Here is a 19,081-nt window from a genome sequence, read left to right on the forward strand (position 1 = left end):
ATTTTTAAAGTAGTATTTTCTTCAGTGGTCTTTTGGACCTCCTTTCCCATTTGGCTAATTCTGCCTTTCAAGGCATTCTTCTCCTCATTGGCTTTTTGGAGCTCTTTTGCCATTTGAGTTAGTCTATTTTTTAAGGTGTTGTTTTCTTCAGTGTATTTTTCAGTATATTTTTGGGTCTCCTTTAGCAAGTCATTGACTTGTTTTTCATGGGTTTCTTGCATCCTTCTCATTTCTCTTCCCAATTTTTCCTCTACTTCTCTAACTTGCTTTTCCAAATCGTTTTTGAGCTCTTCCATGGCCTGAGACCAGTTCATGTTTTTCTTGGAGGCTTTTGGTGTAGGCTCTTGCACTTTGTTGAATTCTTTAGACTGTAAGTTTTGTTCTTCTTTGTCACCAAAGAAAGAATGCAAAGTCTGAGACTGAATCTTGGTGAGTTTTTGCTCCCTGGCCATATTCCCAACAAACTAACTTGACCCTTGAGTTTTTCAGCGGGCTATGACTGCTTGTAGACTACAGAGCTCTGGGTTCCACATTTGGGGGGGATGCACCAGCTCTGCCACACCAGCACTCCTCCTTCCCCAAGAACCCCCAACCCAGACTGGGCTTAGATCTTCAGCAGGCTGTGCACTCCTGCTCTGATCCACCACTTAATTCCTCCCACCAGGTGGACCTGGGGCCGGAAGCAACGGCAGCTGTAGCTGCCCCACCTCCGCTGCCCCTGGGATGGTGGCCGAACCTCGAACTCCTTCCACTTTTCCCACTAACCTTCTCTGCTGTCTTTGGTGTTTGTGGGTTGAGAAGTCTGGTAACTGCCGCAGCTCACCGATTCAGGGTGCTAGGGCCCACTCCGCCTGGCTCCTGGACTGGTTAGTCCACACCGCTCATGCTGGGCTCTGCTCCACCCTGCTCCCAGCTCCCAGCTCCCAGCTCCCGGCTCCATGTGGGATAGACCTCACCCAGAGACCATCCAGGCTGTCCTGGCCTGGAGCCCTGCTTCCCTCTGCTGTTTTGTGGGTTCTGCAGTTCTCGAGTTGGTTCAGAGCCATTTTTATAGGTTTTTGGAGGGACTCAGCCGGGAGCTCACGCTAGTCCCTGCTTTCCAGCCGCCATCTTGGCTCTGCCCCAACACTTTGAGCTTAGTCTTGAAGGAAGCTAAGACCTGGAAGTGAGGAGGGAAAACAGTCCAGGCATGAAGGAGAGCCAATGAAAAGATTAGGAGAATGCCAATGATCACACCCACCCATGAAAATCATACTGTACATATAAATGGAGAAAATGTACAAGAAGACCAAGTTTCAATATTTGGCAAAATGGTTATTCTTTAACATGACTTTAATATTATCAGGAGGACATTCATAGAATTTCTTCCCATTTGCATGGCCTGAAGTGGCAGGCTTCTGTAAGTGAGTTGGGCTGGAGCTTTGGTGTTGGCGTACTGTGTCTTTATCCTTTCTTCTAATTTGGTCCTCTTTTTGACCTTTTCTCTAGCCATCTGATGATTTGACAGTACCCAGACAATATATCAGGAACCAGCTGCTTCCTATCAAGGACAGAGTCAATTCCTTTCTTTCCTTTTTCTTCCTTCCTTCTTTCCTTCCTCTCTCTCTCTCTCTCTCTCTCTCTCTCTCTCTCTCTCTCTCTCTCTCTCTCTTTCTTCGTTTCTTCCTTTCCTTCTTCCTTCCCTCCTCCTCCTCCTTTTTCTCCTCCTCCTTCTTTATCTTCTTCTTATGTTATTCTCTTTGGGTAGTGCTTGCTGTGTTCAGCACCTTCTGACTCAGTTATCCAAGAAACTATAGGCATGAGGCTTTTGAATAACCCCCCAACTTTTATCTTCTTTCCTTTCTTAACCCCAGTCTACATTCTTAATCCCATCTAACGTTTTCCCACTATTTTCTTCTCTACCCACCTTTCCATTGAAGTCTATATATATATATATATATATATATATATATATATATGTATACACACACACACACACACACACATATATTATAGTCTATATTGCCTAGATTTGAAGGCTCTTGTCAAGCTCATCATCACATTTCCCTACTTCATCATCTGCAAGAGATATTGGCAGGTACTTTATGAGTGAACTTTTTGTTTTGTGTGCATCACAAACACAACTAAGTGCTAGGACCAAGTATCAGATATTTCTTGTCCCCTATTTGCAAAGAATTGAACCAACTAGTCCAGATCCTTTCTTTTCATCTCTGAGGAGTAATAGTAAGGTTTCACTCCACTTGGCTGCAATTTCATTGACTTCTGGCTTAATTTATAGCAAGAATGTTTATTTGGTTCACTTTCTTCAGGATAATATCAACTTATTGTCTTTTGGACAGAGATGTTGACATTTAGAGTACTGACAGTTAAATTAATGTCTGTACATGGTCTGGGATAGTGGTTACCATTTAGTGGTTCTTGCTAAAAATTCTTTAATGGGACCTTGAGCAGCAAATAGCTGCCTAATTATGTTACAAACATATTTTTCCTAAGAATGCTTGTTTGAAGCATTTATGTTTGTTTCTTCAGTGAAATGAAATTATCATGATTGTTATCATTGTAGTAGGCACTTAATGAATAATTCTAAAATAATAATGAGTGATATATTGAGTTGCCCTGATTGTTCACAACATATTTTGTTGTTTTTGTTACAAGGGGTTTATTGTTGTTGAGTCATTTCAGTCATGCCTGACTCTTTGTGGCCCCATTTGGGGTTTTCTTGGCAAAGATCCTGGAGTGGTTTGCCATTTCCTTCTCTAGATGAGGAAATGGAGGCAGACAGGATTAAGCGACCTGCTTATTGGTTCACACAACCAGTGTCTGAGGCTGGATTTGAACTCATGAAGGTGAGTCTTCCTGACTCCATACCTATCCTGACTTTAGTGCTCTGTCCATTGTGCCACCTAGCTGCCCTGTAACAGGTTAATGTAACTAAAAAGTTAGAATCCACTGCTGTAGGAACTGTGATTCTTAGAATTTTTACTTTTTCACTAACTTTTCAACATCATTGTGGAAATGAAAAGGGTCTGAGCAAGACTAAAAACATAAAAGTAGAAATTCCATGCCACATAAGCTAGACTAGTTTTTCTTTTAAAAGGCAGTGACAGCATTTTTGAGATTCATTTTGTCTACAGAGTGGTTGGCACTCCTCAGACGTAACAGACTGCTGTATGGGTCAGTATGTCCTCCTCATTTGTGAAAACAGCAATATCTACTAAGACTGGGAAGTCTTTGTCATTTAGGCTAAGAAGCAAGGACACCATCTTTGAGACTTGATCCACAGAATGGTTAACACTCTTTCAACTTGATAAATTGCTGTGTTTGTACCTTTGTGACTGAGTCCCCACATTGAAGAAAGAGACCTGTGTCCCACTGGATCGGTGCAACGTCTTTGCTGAACATATAGTCTATGAATTTCTCATTTTATTCTAATCTTAAGTCTTTACCATCACATTGGCCTGAGTCAGGCTTGATCCAGAGCAGCCTCTCTCTGCTTAGTGTTCTGGTTCTAGGACAATGGACAAAGTCAGGTGCCAGTGTTCAATGTCTTCCATGCTTAGTTGAACGTACCAGAGGTTGTAGCCCAGTGGCATTGCCTTTGAGAACTCAGGGACTACCCTCACAGGTGATGAAGCTGTGAAACATTGTAAATGCAGATACAGTAGGCATTTATTAAGTGGGTAGGGCCCAATGTTTACTCTCAAGGATCATACTATATATGTGGGGATAAGACAATGATATTAATATAACTTAATATCACAGTTATTGTAGTTGAGAGTTACAAAGCAAAGTAGTAGGTAGGTCCTGGGGGGTTGGGGGAGAGCCATTATTAATGTCAGATCATGGAAGGTTGCATAGAGAATAGATTTAAAAAATAGCCTTAAAGGGAAAGAAACTATTAGCTGTGCTTATTTGGGCTCTTATTGGTACATGCCAATCCCATCCATCTCTGATTTACTCCCTAGCATATTCCTTAATGTGAATTTTCCAAACCTACTTCCTTGAGTTCCCAGCTTAGACCCTTACTCTCCATTGAGCAGGTCACCTGGCCCTTTGTCTTGTGCCCCCTTATCTCCTTTCATCTTCAAATCTCTCACCCTCTCTATATCTTTACCAATCTACTTGCTCTTATCTATGGTCTCAAAGGATTAGCTAGAGTTACTGCTTGTTAAAGCTAAATTTTCCTCTTTTAGTCTTAAAGCCATCTTTTTCTTGTCCCCTCTAAGATATAGCTTCATCAGTAATTACTTAGGGTACTCTATATTCAATATCACTCTTTCAGTTGGCTCTTTCCCTTCTGCCTACAAATATTTTTAGGTATCAATAGCAAGGAAAAAAACTCTTTCATGCTATAATTCTTTTTTCCTTCACTCCTAGGCTTATAAAAAGAGTGGCGTACAGTTAGTGCTACTGCTTCCTTACCATCTCTTCACTCCTCAATTCAATTTGGCTTCCATCTCGATTATTGTACTGAAGCAGCTCACTCCAAGACCACCTGTGATCAATAAAATGCCTTTCTTCCAGTCTTTTATGTCACATTTGATTTGTTGACCTCCAGCCTCTTGATATTCTTTCCTCTCTTAGCTTTCATGTACTCTTCTGTCCTGATCTTCCTCTTAGCTGTTTGATTACCTCTTCTCAATCTCCTTTGCTGTTTTGTCTCCCTATTCCTTTGTTCTAATGACCCTCACAACTCTATCCCCTGTCATCTTTTTTTCTTTTTACTTTCTCCACTCTTTCACTGGGAGACCACTTGTATTCCCATGGCTTCAATTATTATGTTTATACAAATGTCCCTACATTCAGTCACTCTTCTGATCTTGATCTCTAGTTCTGAGTTTTCAACTGTCTGCTGTACATACCTGGATTTTAGAGGTTTTATTGAATGTTCTGGATAAGAATTACCTAAGATGGCAATCAATATGGGATGGGGAAGTAATCACATTATTGAAATCATAAATGAATAAATTGACATACCTTTACTGTGTAGCATGATACACGGAAGACAAAACACTACATTTTCCTAGGAACAAGGAGCACTTGCATTGTGTCTCTTGGTGAGAGAAGACCAAATGTTAAACACATGGGTAGATCTTTGTTATAGTTAAAGTGCCATAGTAGTCCCAACATAAGCTTTGATCTTAAAATCAGATTGGTTTTATAAGAATGCATTGAAAAATATTTATGTGTGTATACATACATAAATACATATAAATTATGAAAACTTGTATTTCCTTCAATTCAAATAAAAATGTTCCATGTTTTTATAACTGTTCTTTTTATCTTCATCAAGTTTGCGTTTTGGTATAATTGCATCGATTAGAGGTTGCACTCAGGTTTCGTATGAGCCAGGTGATGAGGTGACATCACAACCAACATAGTGTATTGTTCTCTGGGCCAAGATGGAACTTTTCATTTTTCTTTTTCTGACTTCTTCCCTTCCTTTCTTCAGTGGAGTATAGCAGAAGGAGCCCCACACTATGAGTGAGAAGCCTTTGCTCTGAGTTCTGACTGACACTGACTTCATGTAAGATAGTCAAATTTTTTAAGTTCTTTGAGTTTCAGTTTCATTTACTATGAGAGGAGAATAATGAAAATTGCACGACTTGCCTTATAGGATTTCCCTGAGGATCAAATAATATCATGGATTCCTAAAAATGCTGTGTAACTATAAGCTATAATCAAGGATTTCCTCCTTTCCTTCTATCTAATTGACTGAGCTGAAAGATATTATAGAGTTCATCCAGTCCACCTGCTCATTTCACAAATGAGAAAACTGTGGTTCAAAAGAGGACCAAAAGTCACAATTTTTCTCTGCCTTTTTCCTTTTATTTTTTTCTGAATACTTCAACCATTCTCTCTCTCTGTCTCTGTCTTTGTCTCTGTCTCTCTCTCTCTGTCTGTCTGTCTCTCTCACTCCCTCTCTCTCACTCCCTCCTTACCTCTCTTAGTTATGATATGTTCTTATAGAGATAAAAGTGTCTAATGGAAAAAATAGAAAAGAAAGTTGTCACCTTCCCCTCTTAAAGTGCAGGGACTTATGACTTCCCTATAAAGGGAAGTGAAGATTCACCATTGTTCTTGTTATATTTGTCCCAAAGTTAGGCTTAGTATGGGAACAAATCCAGAAAGAGTGTCTGGGCTGTTGTTAAAATCTAGGACTTTTACTGGCACCTCACAATGGTGGATTGACAGTTTTCTTGAAAACTGTCATTTGTTGACGGTCAAGGCATTTCTTTCTGACTTTGTTGCTTAGCATTTCACTATCTGCTTTTATGTAGCAGACTTTGAAGGGGATTTCCCTATCTGTGGGAAAATATTCACTGACTCTCCAGCTGCAAGGGAAGGACAGTCTGGGGCATTCTTCCTCATCTGGACTTTTGATTTTGTAGGTTCAGGCATGCATTTAAAATACAAGTAAAATGCAGCAGGAATCACTGAGTAGTATGGTATTGAAGGGTAAGGTTTCATATCCTGAAAGTTTCAGGAAGAAGATTTCACATTTTTGCTTGGTTTGGGGTTTTCCTGAAAATACCTTCCACAGCTGAAGAGGATCTTCTAACTCTGGCAAGATTCAGCTAAGTGTGCTAGACCAGGAGGGATTGAGCCAGACAGAGCGTTGCAAGCACTGTGAATGCTGATGAACCAAGCTCTCTGGTGTTACGTTATCTAGTCACCTAATTCATTATGCTCAAAAATTCATAGTATAGAGATCTGGAGCATACTTTGAAGCCAAAACCTTTCTTTTTATTGATAGGGAAACAGGCTCAGAGAGGAAAAGTAATTTGTCCATGTTCATAGTATATTAGTCACCCAAAGGATATTTTTAATCAATTATGCTGTACTATGGTTCCAAAGGTATTGACATTCAAGGAAATGACATTCTATGGGCTGATAGGTCAAAGGAGATAATAAGTCTCATAGATGGCACTCACTCTTAGATCTTCTGACTGTAAAACCAGCATTTTTTAGGAAAGATAAGGGGTCAGAATTTGACCTGTGATTTCATTGGTATAGGGAACTCCCAGATGAGGACACTTTCTCTACCAGTGCAGGTTGTCACCTTCTCTATGTCCCATATTCTATAACCTGTAGTCATAAAGAGTGGTCTAGCACACTCAGAGGTTAAATGATTTGGCCAGGGTCACACAGACAGGGTGTGTCAGAGTGGGACTTGAATGCAGATCTTCCTACCTCTGAGGTCACCTCATTATTCACTACACCATGCTATCTCTTCTGAAAATAAAGTTGGAGAATTTCTTTATTAGAATTCACTCCGGTCTAATGATATATGATGGCATGGAAACAGCACAGTTTGGGGAGTTAAGAATTCTGGGTTCTCATCCTTGATCTGTTCCTAACATGCTGGGCCACCTTAAGTAAGTCATTTTACTTCTCTGGGGCTCAGTTTCTGAATCAGTAAAACAATGGAATTGGATTACTTGAATGCAAAAATCCATTCCCATTCTAAAATTCTATGATTCTATACTGTGTTTTAGCATTTTGATCTAGGTAAACTCCATTATGCATGTTTATTATGTGTATATGTGACATCCATCATATAGGCAAGTTAGATTATTTTGAGATTATATTGGGAGGCAGTGTGGCACAGTGGGTGGAGAGCTGGCCTTGGAGCCAGGACGGTGAGTTCAATCCCCTCCTCTGGTACATATTTAGCTGTGTGACCCTGGCCAAGTCATTCACCTCTCAGGGTTCTATATAGGCATCTATGACAACAAGTTGCTGATCTCTACTAGTAGAGTTTCCTCATCTGGAAGTTCTCCATACCAATGAAAATACAAGTTCAGCACCCATTTCTTATCCCTATCCCTATGCTCATGGTGATCACTCAGAAAATGGAAGAAAACTATAGCACAATGTCCAAAATTTTTTAGAAGGTAAGAAAGTTGGTAGGAAAGTAAATGTGTTAACCACTGCGGTATCTGACACCATAGATTAATAGATTGATAGCCTTATTATGTTGAATGTTTACTCTAGTACTTTTCTTACACATGGACAACTTTTTAAATTCTGAAAAGAAAGCATGGGCCACTTTAATTCATAGTGGAATGAGTAAAGATTTAAGGGAGGATGAAGGGGAACAGGGAAGGTGATTTCTATCCATTGAACTATGATTTATTAAGGTTCTACCATATTCAAGGTGAGAGGTGATGTGGTCTAGTGGGTGGTAAGTTGTCTTTAGAGTAGAAACAACATAGATTCAAAGTGCCTTAGTGATCCTGGGTAAGAAACATAACCTCTCATTGCCTCCAGGTGACTTTCTTTTTAGAATAAAAGTTGATTCATATCTTTGGTTTTCCTATCACTTAACGATTTCCCAGTGTATTCTTCATTTCTCTTCTTCCCAGAGAGCCATCCCTGATAACAAAGAATAAAGAGAAAAAAAATAGTTCAGAAATTAACCAAGAAAAGTTGGGCATTATATGCACAATTCTACACCCATAACCCCTTAGCTTTGCCAGGAGGTTGGGGGTAGGGATGGGGTTGGCCAAGTGACTTTCTAAGACTAGAAGCTGAAGAATAGTTAAAGGTCCTCATTGGTAGAGGAATTTTCTTCAGCAAGAGCCAAAGAGCACAGTGCCTAGAGTCAGAAGGTCTGATATCAAAGCAAAACTCATATGTTTTCTGCCAAAATGACATTGGTCACATCATATCATTTCCTTGGACCTAGGTTGTCTAATCTGTCAAATGATGGAATTGGACTAGATGACCTCTGAGATCCATTGCAACTTGCTCTAGGTCTGTGATCCTAAATCAGAAGTCTAGTCCCCCTTCCCCATCCTCCCCAAATGTGAAAGGTGACATGCTCAGGTGCTGAGGACGATACAAAGCTGAGTAAGATACAACCCTTGCCTTTAGCATTCTTAAACTCCAGTTGAGAGAGGTGAGGTATATGCAAGCATGACTATGCTAGAAAATAAAATGTGAAAAACGCATAGGAGATGAATGAACACGGGTCAATGAGAACTACTAAAGAGGGAGAGCTCCTTTCCTTCTTGCAGGGGTTGGGGGGGGGCAGGGAGGCAAGCAGGGCCAGGGCAGACCTTCTTGGAGAAAATGGCACTTTGAGCTTCACCTAGAGAGATGGCTAGAATTTCAATGGATGCAGTCATCTGGGGGAGAACTGGCATAGGGAAATAATATGAGCAAAAATATAGGGATAGGAAAGTAGAATACACTTGGGAGATGATAAGTAATCTAGTTTGGTCACAGTACACAGAGTACACAGAGGAGAGAAACTTGAAATAAAGCTCTAAGATGAGGCTGGAGATAGATTATAGAAGGACTTACAGTGTTTTGTTTAATTCTGTTATTAGTTAGGGGCAGCCAGGTGCCAGAGTAGGTAGAGTGTTGGACCAAGTATCAGAAAGACCTGAGTTTGAATGTGATCTCAGACACTTACTAGCTATGTGACATTGAGTAAGTCACTTAATCTCTGTCTGCCTCCGTTCCCTCATCTGTGATATAGGACTAATAAAGGAACTACTTCTCAGGGTTATTGCAATAGTTAAAAATTAAAAATGACTATAGTAGCTAACACTTATATGGTGTTTTAAAGTTTGCAAAGCATTTTACAGCTCTTTAGAAAATTTAATAAGTGCTAGCTATTGTGATGTTGTGGTTATTTTTCATCTTTATATAGTGATGCAAGCATGTACTACAAAAACAAAGTTGTATTCCTTCCCATAGGCAAAAACAGCAACAAGAAGAGTGAAAAGACCAGGAATCATGACAAGATTTCAAATGGAGACTATGAATCCCAAATTGTTTCTGAAGATGTCAGAGAAAGTAAGTCAAGAATCTTTGCCATATTCCTGTTCTTCCACATCTGTGTTCCCTGTATGAGTAATGATTATTAAATGGTTGGACCGCTTGTAGAGAATGAGTTCTTCATCCATATAGTATAGAATCATATGAAATAATAATCAAACACTGATTATGATTGAGATGTTTAGTCATTTGTGTGTGTTGTTGTGTTGTTTTGTTTTTGCCTGGGTAAATGCCATTTTTTCATACAAAACATATTTTTGCTTTAGCCACGTTGCAAAAGAAAACATCCACAAAAAAACCCAAGAAAAATAAATTAAAAAGTATCCTTTGATCGACACTCAGAGTGTGTCAGTAGATAGTATTTTTCATCATGGGTCTTGGAATTGTCATGGATCATTTTCCTGATTAGAATAGCTAAGACTTTCACAACTGAGCATTTTTACAATGTTGCTGTCACTTTTTTCAATGTTCTCACTTCACTTTGCATTGGTTCGTATAAATCTTCCCAGGTTTTTCTGAAACCATCCTGTTCATTATTTCTTATAGCTCAATAATATTCCATCACAATCATATACCACTGCTTCTTCAGTCATTCCCCAATTGATGAGTATCCCCTCGATTTCCAGTTCTTTGCATCACCAAAAAGAGTTGCTACAAATATATTTTGTACAAATAAGTGTTTTTCCCTTTTCTTTGATCTCTTTGGAATACAGACATAGTGATGGTATTGCTTTGTCAAAGGGTATGCACAGTTTTATAGCCCTTCGGGTGTAGTACCAAGTTTTTCTCCAGAATAGTTGGACTAATTCACACCTCCACCAACAGTGCATTGATGTCCCAATTTTTCCACATACCCCCCAACATTTGTCATTTTCCATTTGAGTCAGGTTAGCCAATCTGATATGTGAGAGGTGGTATCACAGTTTAATTTGTATTTCTCTAATCCATAGCAATTTAGAGAATTTTTTCATGTGACTATTGATAGCTTTTACTTCTCTTTCTGAAAACTAGGATCTACAGGTGTTCAGGGAAGACTAGTACCTCTGTTCTGAGGGCTGCCAAGTCCCAAACAGGGCTGCTTTGTACCTTTTGTGTCCACTTGCCACCCAACTCTGTGGCTCCAAGAAGCTATATAGCATGTACAGTATACACACACCACTGGCATACGAGCTAAAACAGATCAAGGGTAAACAAAGGGCCTCAAATCTATCTATGAGTTAGTAGAGCATCTACCCCAAGCATGTGAAGACTTCCTTTGGTGGACTGGGTAGATGAGAATAATTTGTTCCAACGGCCATGAAGAATCCATGGCAGAATCAGGTGCTGTGGATTTCTTATAGCTTGGTGAGACATAGAAGGCACCAAGGTCATCCACTGCAGCCTAAACCATCACCAGTCATCTTGACTTTTGTCTTATCATCGGACTTCGTTGACTCTGAAAGACAAACTGAGGCCAATGATTTTGCCCAACTCTCCCTCACTTAAGTCCAACTTATATACAAGTTAAACAACATTGCCCATTTTTTACCTACCTTAAACTCCTGTGGCAATGGGCAAGTAACAATACAGCAGGTGCAGATACACAGAGAGCTGTAGTCACAACCCTGCACACAGGTCTTCTCACTGTACTGAAACAGCATCGGGATTCCACAGTCCCATGGGTGTCTGAGCAGCCTTTTTAAAGGCTAACCACCTCTTGTGAGGAAAGGGCTAGAAAAGATGCCCTAAAAATTGTCTGCTTCACCTAACCTAATCCTGGTCTGCTTACCATGGCAGGTTGGGATCCTACCCTGGTATCAAAACACACAAAAAATGTGCAAAAACTTTTGTGATATTCTCAAGACCTCTCTGAAGTGATTATGAAACATAGGAGACACTGGCACTGAGCCCCCAGCATGGCATGCCTGCATCAAAGAAGATGGTGTGCTCTATAAGAAAGGCAGAAATTAGGTAGCTCAAAAGAAACTTGAGATGTGAAGATTTAGAGACATCTACACTCCAAAAGTTTATTCAGAGTATTTGTGCCTTCCAAGCTCACACTGGTCTGATCAGTCACAGTTGGACAAACTGTACCTTGAACCCAACATAGTGATATCATTTTGGTCCTCTTTGAGCATAAAGGACAACAGCTAACCAAATAACTTCTGAAAACTTCATATCCTTTGAACATTTTTTAATTGGGGAATGGCTCATATTTTTATAAATTTGGCTCACTTCCCTATATAGTTGAGAAATGAGGACTTTACCAAAGAAACTTGCTGTAAAATTTTTCCTAGTTTCTTGTTTTCCTTTTAATTTTGGCTGCATTTGTTTTATTTGTGCAAAACCTTTTTAATTTCACATGATCAAAATTATCCATTTTGTATCATATAATGCTCTCTATGTCTTGTTTGGCCATAAACTCTCCCTTTTTCCATAAATCTGACAGGTACATTTTCTTATGCTCCTCTAATTTACTTATGATATCACCCTTTATGTCTAAATCATTTATACATTTTGACTATATCTTGGTATATAGTGTGAGATGTTAGTTTATGCCTAGTTTTTGCCAAATGGCTTTGCAGTTTTTGTCAAATGATGAGTTCTTACCCCCAAAACTTGGATCTTTAGATTTATCAAACACCAGATTACTATGATCATTGACTAAGGTATTGCCTACCTAATCTATTCCCCTGATCCATCACACTATTCATTAGCCAGTACCAGATTATTTTGATGATTACCTCTTTGTAATGTAGTTCCTTCTTATATAGTAATATAGGTTGCTTTCTTTCACATTTTTATCATTGATATTCTTGATGTTTTGTTCTTCCAGAAGAATTTAGTTTTTTTTTCTAGCTCTATAAAGTAATTCTTTGGTAGTTTGATTTGTATGAATAAATAAATTAGCTGAATATGTAAATTCACTTGGGTAGATTTGTGATTTTTATCATATTGTCTCAGCTTGAGCAATTAATAGTTCTCTGATTATTTAGGTCTATCTTTATTTGTATGAAGAGTGTTTTGTAATTGTGTTCATATAATTCCTGGGTTTGTCTTGGCGGGAAGATTCCCAAGTATTTTATATTGTCTGCAGTTATTTTAAATGAAATTTCTTTCTTGCACTCCCTGCTGAGTTTCATTGGTGATATATAGAAATGCTTGTGATTTTTGTGGGTTTATTTTATAGTCTGCAGCTTTGCTAAAATTGTTCATTGTTTCAACTAGTTTTTTCAGTTGATTCTCTAGGATTTTCTAAGAATACCATGACATATCTGCAAATAGTCAGTGTTTTTTTCCTCATTGCTTATTTTTATTCCTCCAATTTCTTTTTCTTGTCTTATTGTGATAATTAGCATATCTAATTTAATAGTGAATTATAGTGATGATGATGGACAGCCTTGCTTCATCCTTCATCTTAATGGGAAGGCTTCAAGTTTATGCCCATTGCAGATAATGTTCTATTCACCACACTACTTAGATACCCTCCTCTGCCATGTGGTCTCTGTGGAAGTACTCAGGAGAGGTATAGACAGTGGACTTTGAGAGTTCTGAGGATAGAGGGATAACTCCTGGGGATTGAATAGCTAATGGCCCTGCCCCATCTTTGACTTGTTGCTCCAGCTTTCCAAAGCCTACAGTATAGATTATCCTTTGGGTTTAAGGCCTTTGAGGAAGCTGAGATTCTCTCTTTCCATTTAAAGACAGGGTGGAGGTCTAGAAAGCCTGGTCCAGAACAATAAGATCTGGTCCTCTGATGGGTAGGAATATGGTTGATGATCCCTGACTTCTAAATAATGTGCAAAGAAGAGAAATAAAATGTTTAATAGCAGGAACATGACCATAGGCAAGCTAGTTACTTTCTCTTGTGTTTGGTTTCTTCATCCCTCATCTTTTTTTCTTCTCTTGGACCAGTAAGGTCCCTTCCAACCCCATCCCCTCATCTAGGAATTCCATTCTGGAGAAAAGCAAACAAGGTATTTCAACAGATATGAGCTGATTGGTAACTAGCTAATGGGAGCTTTCATACACATGCTGACATATGGAGATCCACATGCTATTTCGGAATCAAGGAAGGTGCTGAACTCAGGTGCCCATCGGCATATCACCACCCAGTTTGGTGGTAGCCAAGCTCCAACAGATACTTTGCCTTTAAATGCCATTGTTATTTTCCCATAATGGAATTGTCAACCAGGAGGCTCAATGGGTAGAACCTTAAAACTTCTCTTCTCTGAAGTAATGGAAGGCTGTGAAGTACTCATTAATGGGCTCTTTTCATATGAAAAGAGTTGACACGGTCCTTGTTGACTTAGTAAATGCTGTGACAAATCATTACATCTGGCATCTGATTTCAGGAATCTGTTTGATTCCATTTGGAACTTGTGGGAGATAAGGGAGAAAATGGGAGAACTAAAGCCATAGATACATTTTAGACAGATTGCTGTTGAGGAAGTATAAGAAAATGAGGTGGCATCACTTAATGAATAGGGACTAGCTTTGAAGCCAGAAGGATCCTGGGTGCTAGGGATGGGGGACATTTATTAAACTCCTTGTATGTGCCAGGCACTGTGCTAAAATACTTTTAAAATATCTCATTTGATCTTCACAACAACCTTGTGAGTTAGGTACTGTCATGATCCCCATTTCACAGTTGGAGAAACTGAGGCCAAGAGAAGTTAAGTGACTTGCCCAAGGTCACACAGCTAGTAAGTGTCTGAGGCTAGATTTGAACTCATAAAGATAAGTCTATCCCTAAGTAAACTAGAGTCGTAGATTTTGAGAGCTGAAAGGACGTCAGAGAGTTTTGTCAATCCTTTTATTTTTTTAATAGATGATGAAACTGAGGCCCAGGAAAAGTATCACTCTAAGATAATCCTAGTTAGTTGTTTTCCTTTGTTCTCAAAGAGGACCAAAGTGACATCACCATGTTAGAGTCAAGTTACAGTGTGTCTGTCTGTGTCTAGTCAGACCAATATAAGCTCAGAATGTTCTCACAGGTTGGGCATAAATAATCCATGTGAACATTTGGGGCAGATTCTCTAAATTTGCTGACTCATATTTCTTTTGAGCTACTTCAGTTCTACTTTGCTCATAGAGGACCTTCTCTGGTGAGGGCACACCATGCTGGGTGGTCCTGTGCCAGTGTCTCCCTTGTCATACAATCAATTCCAAAATTCTTAAGAGAGACCTTGAAAGTGTCCTTGTATTGCTTCTTCTGACCACCCTGTGAACACTTGCCCTGTGTGAGTTCTCTATAAAACAGTCTTTTTGGCAAGCATACATTTTGCATTTGAACGATTTGGCCAGCCCCTCAGAGTTGTGTTCTCTGAAGCAGAGTTTGCATGCTTGGCAGTTTAGCTTGAGTAAGGACCTCAGTGTCTGGTACTATATCTTGCCAGAGGATCTTCAGAATCTTCCTAAGACAATTTAAATGGAAGTGATTCAGTTTCCTGGCATGGCACTGGTATCCTGTCCAAGTTTCACAGGCATACAACAAGGACAGCACAAAAGCTCTGTAGACCTTCAGGTTGGTAATCAGTCCAATACCTCTTTTCTCCCACACTTTTCCTTTGTAGTCTCCCAAATACTGAGCTATCTCTGGCAATGTGTGTGTTAACCTCGTTATCAATGTGTACATCCCTGGAAGGTACACTACCAAGGTAAGTAAACTTATCCACAGCATTCAAAACTTCTCCATTTGCTATAAAGAGTTGGATATTTGTGCCTTTGAGAAACTTAAACTCCATTATGTGTTTGCCAGCTCTTTGAAGCTTCATAAAAAATTCATTCTTTGGGTTCTAAGCTATGATTCTTGCTGGAAAGTGGCTCAATTTTTTGGTAACTGTTGAATGAAAAGACTGTAGAAAGTGTGTTGGATTTGGATTTGGGGACCTGGGTTCAGTTCCTGGCTCCATTGTTTACTGCCTGTTTGACCTATCACAAGTCACCTCACTTCTCTGGTCCTCAGCTGACCCCTACATATATATATATATATATATATATATATATATATATATATATATATATATATATATATGGGAGGGTCGTATTAGATGACCTCAGAGGTCACTTCTAGGTCTACATCCATGTTCCTGTGATTGTGAATAGGATTTTTTTTTTGCTCTTTTCATTTTCTTGTGACCTGGATACTGGCAGTGTTAAGTTCATGTAAAGGCTGCATGGCTCTTTACTGCTACAAATTAAATTTCTCCATAAACTGCCCGAGCATTTTAATGATTCCAATGTGGAAGGCTGTGCCAACTTGTGGAACTGAGACTTTTGCAAGCCCCAGCCTGAAACCAACAAATCCTATGTCTGTGTTAACAGCACAAAAGTCCCCAAGCTGACAGCTTTGGGTTTGAAGTTCAGTGGCTGTGTTCTTAACATGCCTCTTAATACACAGTGGGAGTGGCAATAAATGGCTTCCAGTTATATTTTTACAACCTCAGCTGAACTGAAGCGTGGGCCCTGCAGGTCAAGCCCAAGGCAGCCATTTCCCAGTGGGTTGTAATTCAAGTGGTGCAGAAAGTTCATATAAAGCTTGCCTTCAGCATTGCCACCCAGAACAAATGGAGCTTTGGTTCCATAAGATTATTGTGGCTGTTTGGCTATTCTTGGTATTTATGGTTTCACAGGTTATTAGGGTTCAGGGAATCCTTGAGATTGTCTTGTCCCAAACCCACCATTTTTTCAGGGGAAGACTCTAAGGCCAGTCAAACAACAGGTGAGGGAAATGGCACAAGTCAAACCAAAGTCTTCTTCCTTACAGTCCAATGTTCTTTCTCTTACATCATATTGTCCCAATTTGGTATTTATTTTTGTTTGTTGAACCTGGCGTGAGTTGATCAGCTACAGCGAATTGAGGGCAGGGTCAGGATTCCAACCCGGCTTTTGAGCCACAGTCCAGGGCCGGTGTATCATGCTGCTAATGCCTTGTTATTTGGTGCTGGCTCTCATTACCTTATTGTGGACCTTGTTGACTGAGAAGCAGGGTAGTAGAGTCCACACAGGATACCACATGGAGAAGCAGAGATCTCAGGCTTAAACCCTCGCTCAACTCTTTACCACCTGAGTGACTTTGTGCTACCATTTAACCTCTCAAAGCCTGTTATGAAACTGTCAAAGGTTACTTCCATTTCTAAATCCTAAAAACTCTAAAAGATAATATTTGTCTGCCGTTGTTAAGTAGTGAGCTTTTCTACATAAGTGAATTTACCGTGGAGGAAGGAAGGAAGCACGACATTTATTAAGCACCAACTATATGCCAGGCACCATGCAAAGTGCTTTACAAATATTATCTATTTTGATTCTGCCAGTTGGGGAAGATATCGTCCATGTCCTAAAAAAAAGGGGAGAGTTGGCTGTTCTTACCAGAGTACTTGGTCATGTAAAATGCTGTTCAAGAAATGGAAATTAAAAAAAAAACTCCCAAAATGCAAAAAAGTAATGCTAACTGCCACTGGAAGGGCTGGGAGTACTTTACGCTGGCCTAAATACTTTATAAATATGTCCTTTGGTATCCACAACAACCTTGTGAGTTAGGCTCTAGTATTATTTCTGTTTTACAGTTGAGGCAGGCAGAGGTCAAGTGACTTGTCAAAGTCACACAGCTAGTAAATGTCTGAGGCTGGATTTAAACTCTACACTTTAGCACTGTAGGCCTAGCACTCTGTTCACTATACCAACTAAACAAAGTTTCCCCCATCCAGTGCCAAAACTTTTAACAATAGTATCAATGTTTATTAGAAATCTTTTTTAAAAATGTATTCTAAATTTACCTTTCTCCTTAAACAGAAAATACACATGCACACACAAGTATTGGAGTTATCGCCGTTAAATCCATTATTGTATTATGTAGCAATGAAATTCTCTTTTTATTTTTCTTTCTCTTCAGCAGGTATCAGGTTATCAGCTATCATTTCTGCTTCTGTCGATGTACTTCCAGCAGTACCACCTACCCCCTTCTCATTTTCTCTTCTCTTTGGGGTTAGAAGACGGGATATTAAAATAGTTAGAATAATATGTTGAGTAGGAATCAGTAAGCTCTGAGTGAGGGCCAAAGGAAGGGAAAAGATGTGGGCTCTGTGACTTTTGTTTTAGCATACTCAGAAGAACCTTTTTTATACAAAAATAAAATTCGAATGTGTTATGGAGTTGGGATTATTGGAAGTCTTACCTCTGATTATCCATGGCATTATTTTACTATCTTAATTGCCTAAAATGAATCATAATATTAAGATGAGACTGAAATAGACTGCTTTCCTTAAGAAACATTTTGTCGGCCATCTACCTATACTGAGGAGCTAAAGACATCAAGAGAACTAAAAAATTTCACGGCAAAGAATTTCTCTAATGAATAATAAAACTGTCTTCAAAATACAGCTTGCAAAAGGAAATTTCAAGCTTATTGAGTAAAAGAAAAGAATTTATTAACTTGAAATATTCAATTCAAAGATGGCGATGATGGCAAAATTGCTTGGAGAGTCTGAATTTGCTCTTTGCAATGCTGTTGATGGACTGAAAAATTATTCTTTGCTTTTTTACCCCAGAGGGCTTTAATAGAGGAGGGAGGAAGTCATTGATTCCTCATTATTCATTTCCACTACTCTTGTATTTCTACTCAAAATATTAAAAAACAATTTAACATTAAATATATGTGTGTATATATATGTTTGTATATATACATAACCTATATCTATATCTGCATCTATATACATATATCCCATCCTGAATCACTGACTTGTCATGGTAGTGGGGCTTGTGTAGCTCAATGAAACTATGAGCTATGCTGTGGAGGGTTACTGAAAATGGGACAGGTCATAGTGGAGAATTCTAGCAAAAGGTGATGCACTGGAGAAGGAAATGGCAACCCACTGCAGTGTCTTTACTAAGAAAATCTCATGAATGGTATTAAAATGATAAAAGAAATGACACTGGAAGATAAGCCACTCAGGTCAGAGGGTGTCCAGTATGCTACTGCGCAAGAGTGGAGGACAATTACAAGTATCTCCAATACTAATGAAGCAGCTGGACCAAAGCCAAAAATGAAGCTCAAATGTGGATGTGTCTGGTGACAAAGGAAAGACTGAAGCTGTAAAGATCAATATTGCATAGGAACCTGGAATGTGTGATCTATGAGTGAAGGTAAGCTGAATCTGGTCAAGTAGGAGATGGAAAGATTAAACAGTGTATCCGTGAACTTCAATAGATGGGAATGGGTGAAATTAATTCAGGTGATCATTACGTATACTTCTGTGGTCAAGAATCTTTAGAAGAAGTGGAGTAGCCCTTATAGTCAAAAAAAGGGAGA

The 19,081-nt window shown here is 39.2% G+C and overlaps 1 protein-coding gene across 1 annotated transcript in view; it reads left to right on the forward strand.

The window, feature by feature from the left end:
* CPXM2 (carboxypeptidase X, M14 family member 2) overlaps nucleotides 1-19,081 on the forward strand; it is a 239,253-nt gene that overhangs the window by 22,072 nt on the left and 198,100 nt on the right. The window contains exon 2 of the mRNA XM_036736106.1: nucleotides 9,712-9,810. Within this exon, the coding sequence (XP_036592001.1) occupies nucleotides 9,712-9,810 (99 nt within the window). The remainder of the gene's footprint in view (nucleotides 1-9,711; nucleotides 9,811-19,081) is intronic.

The sequence above is a fragment of the Trichosurus vulpecula genome, chromosome 8, assembly GCF_011100635.1.
Source record: "Trichosurus vulpecula isolate mTriVul1 chromosome 8, mTriVul1.pri, whole genome shotgun sequence".
Lineage (NCBI taxonomy): Eukaryota > Metazoa > Chordata > Mammalia > Diprotodontia > Phalangeridae > Trichosurus > Trichosurus vulpecula.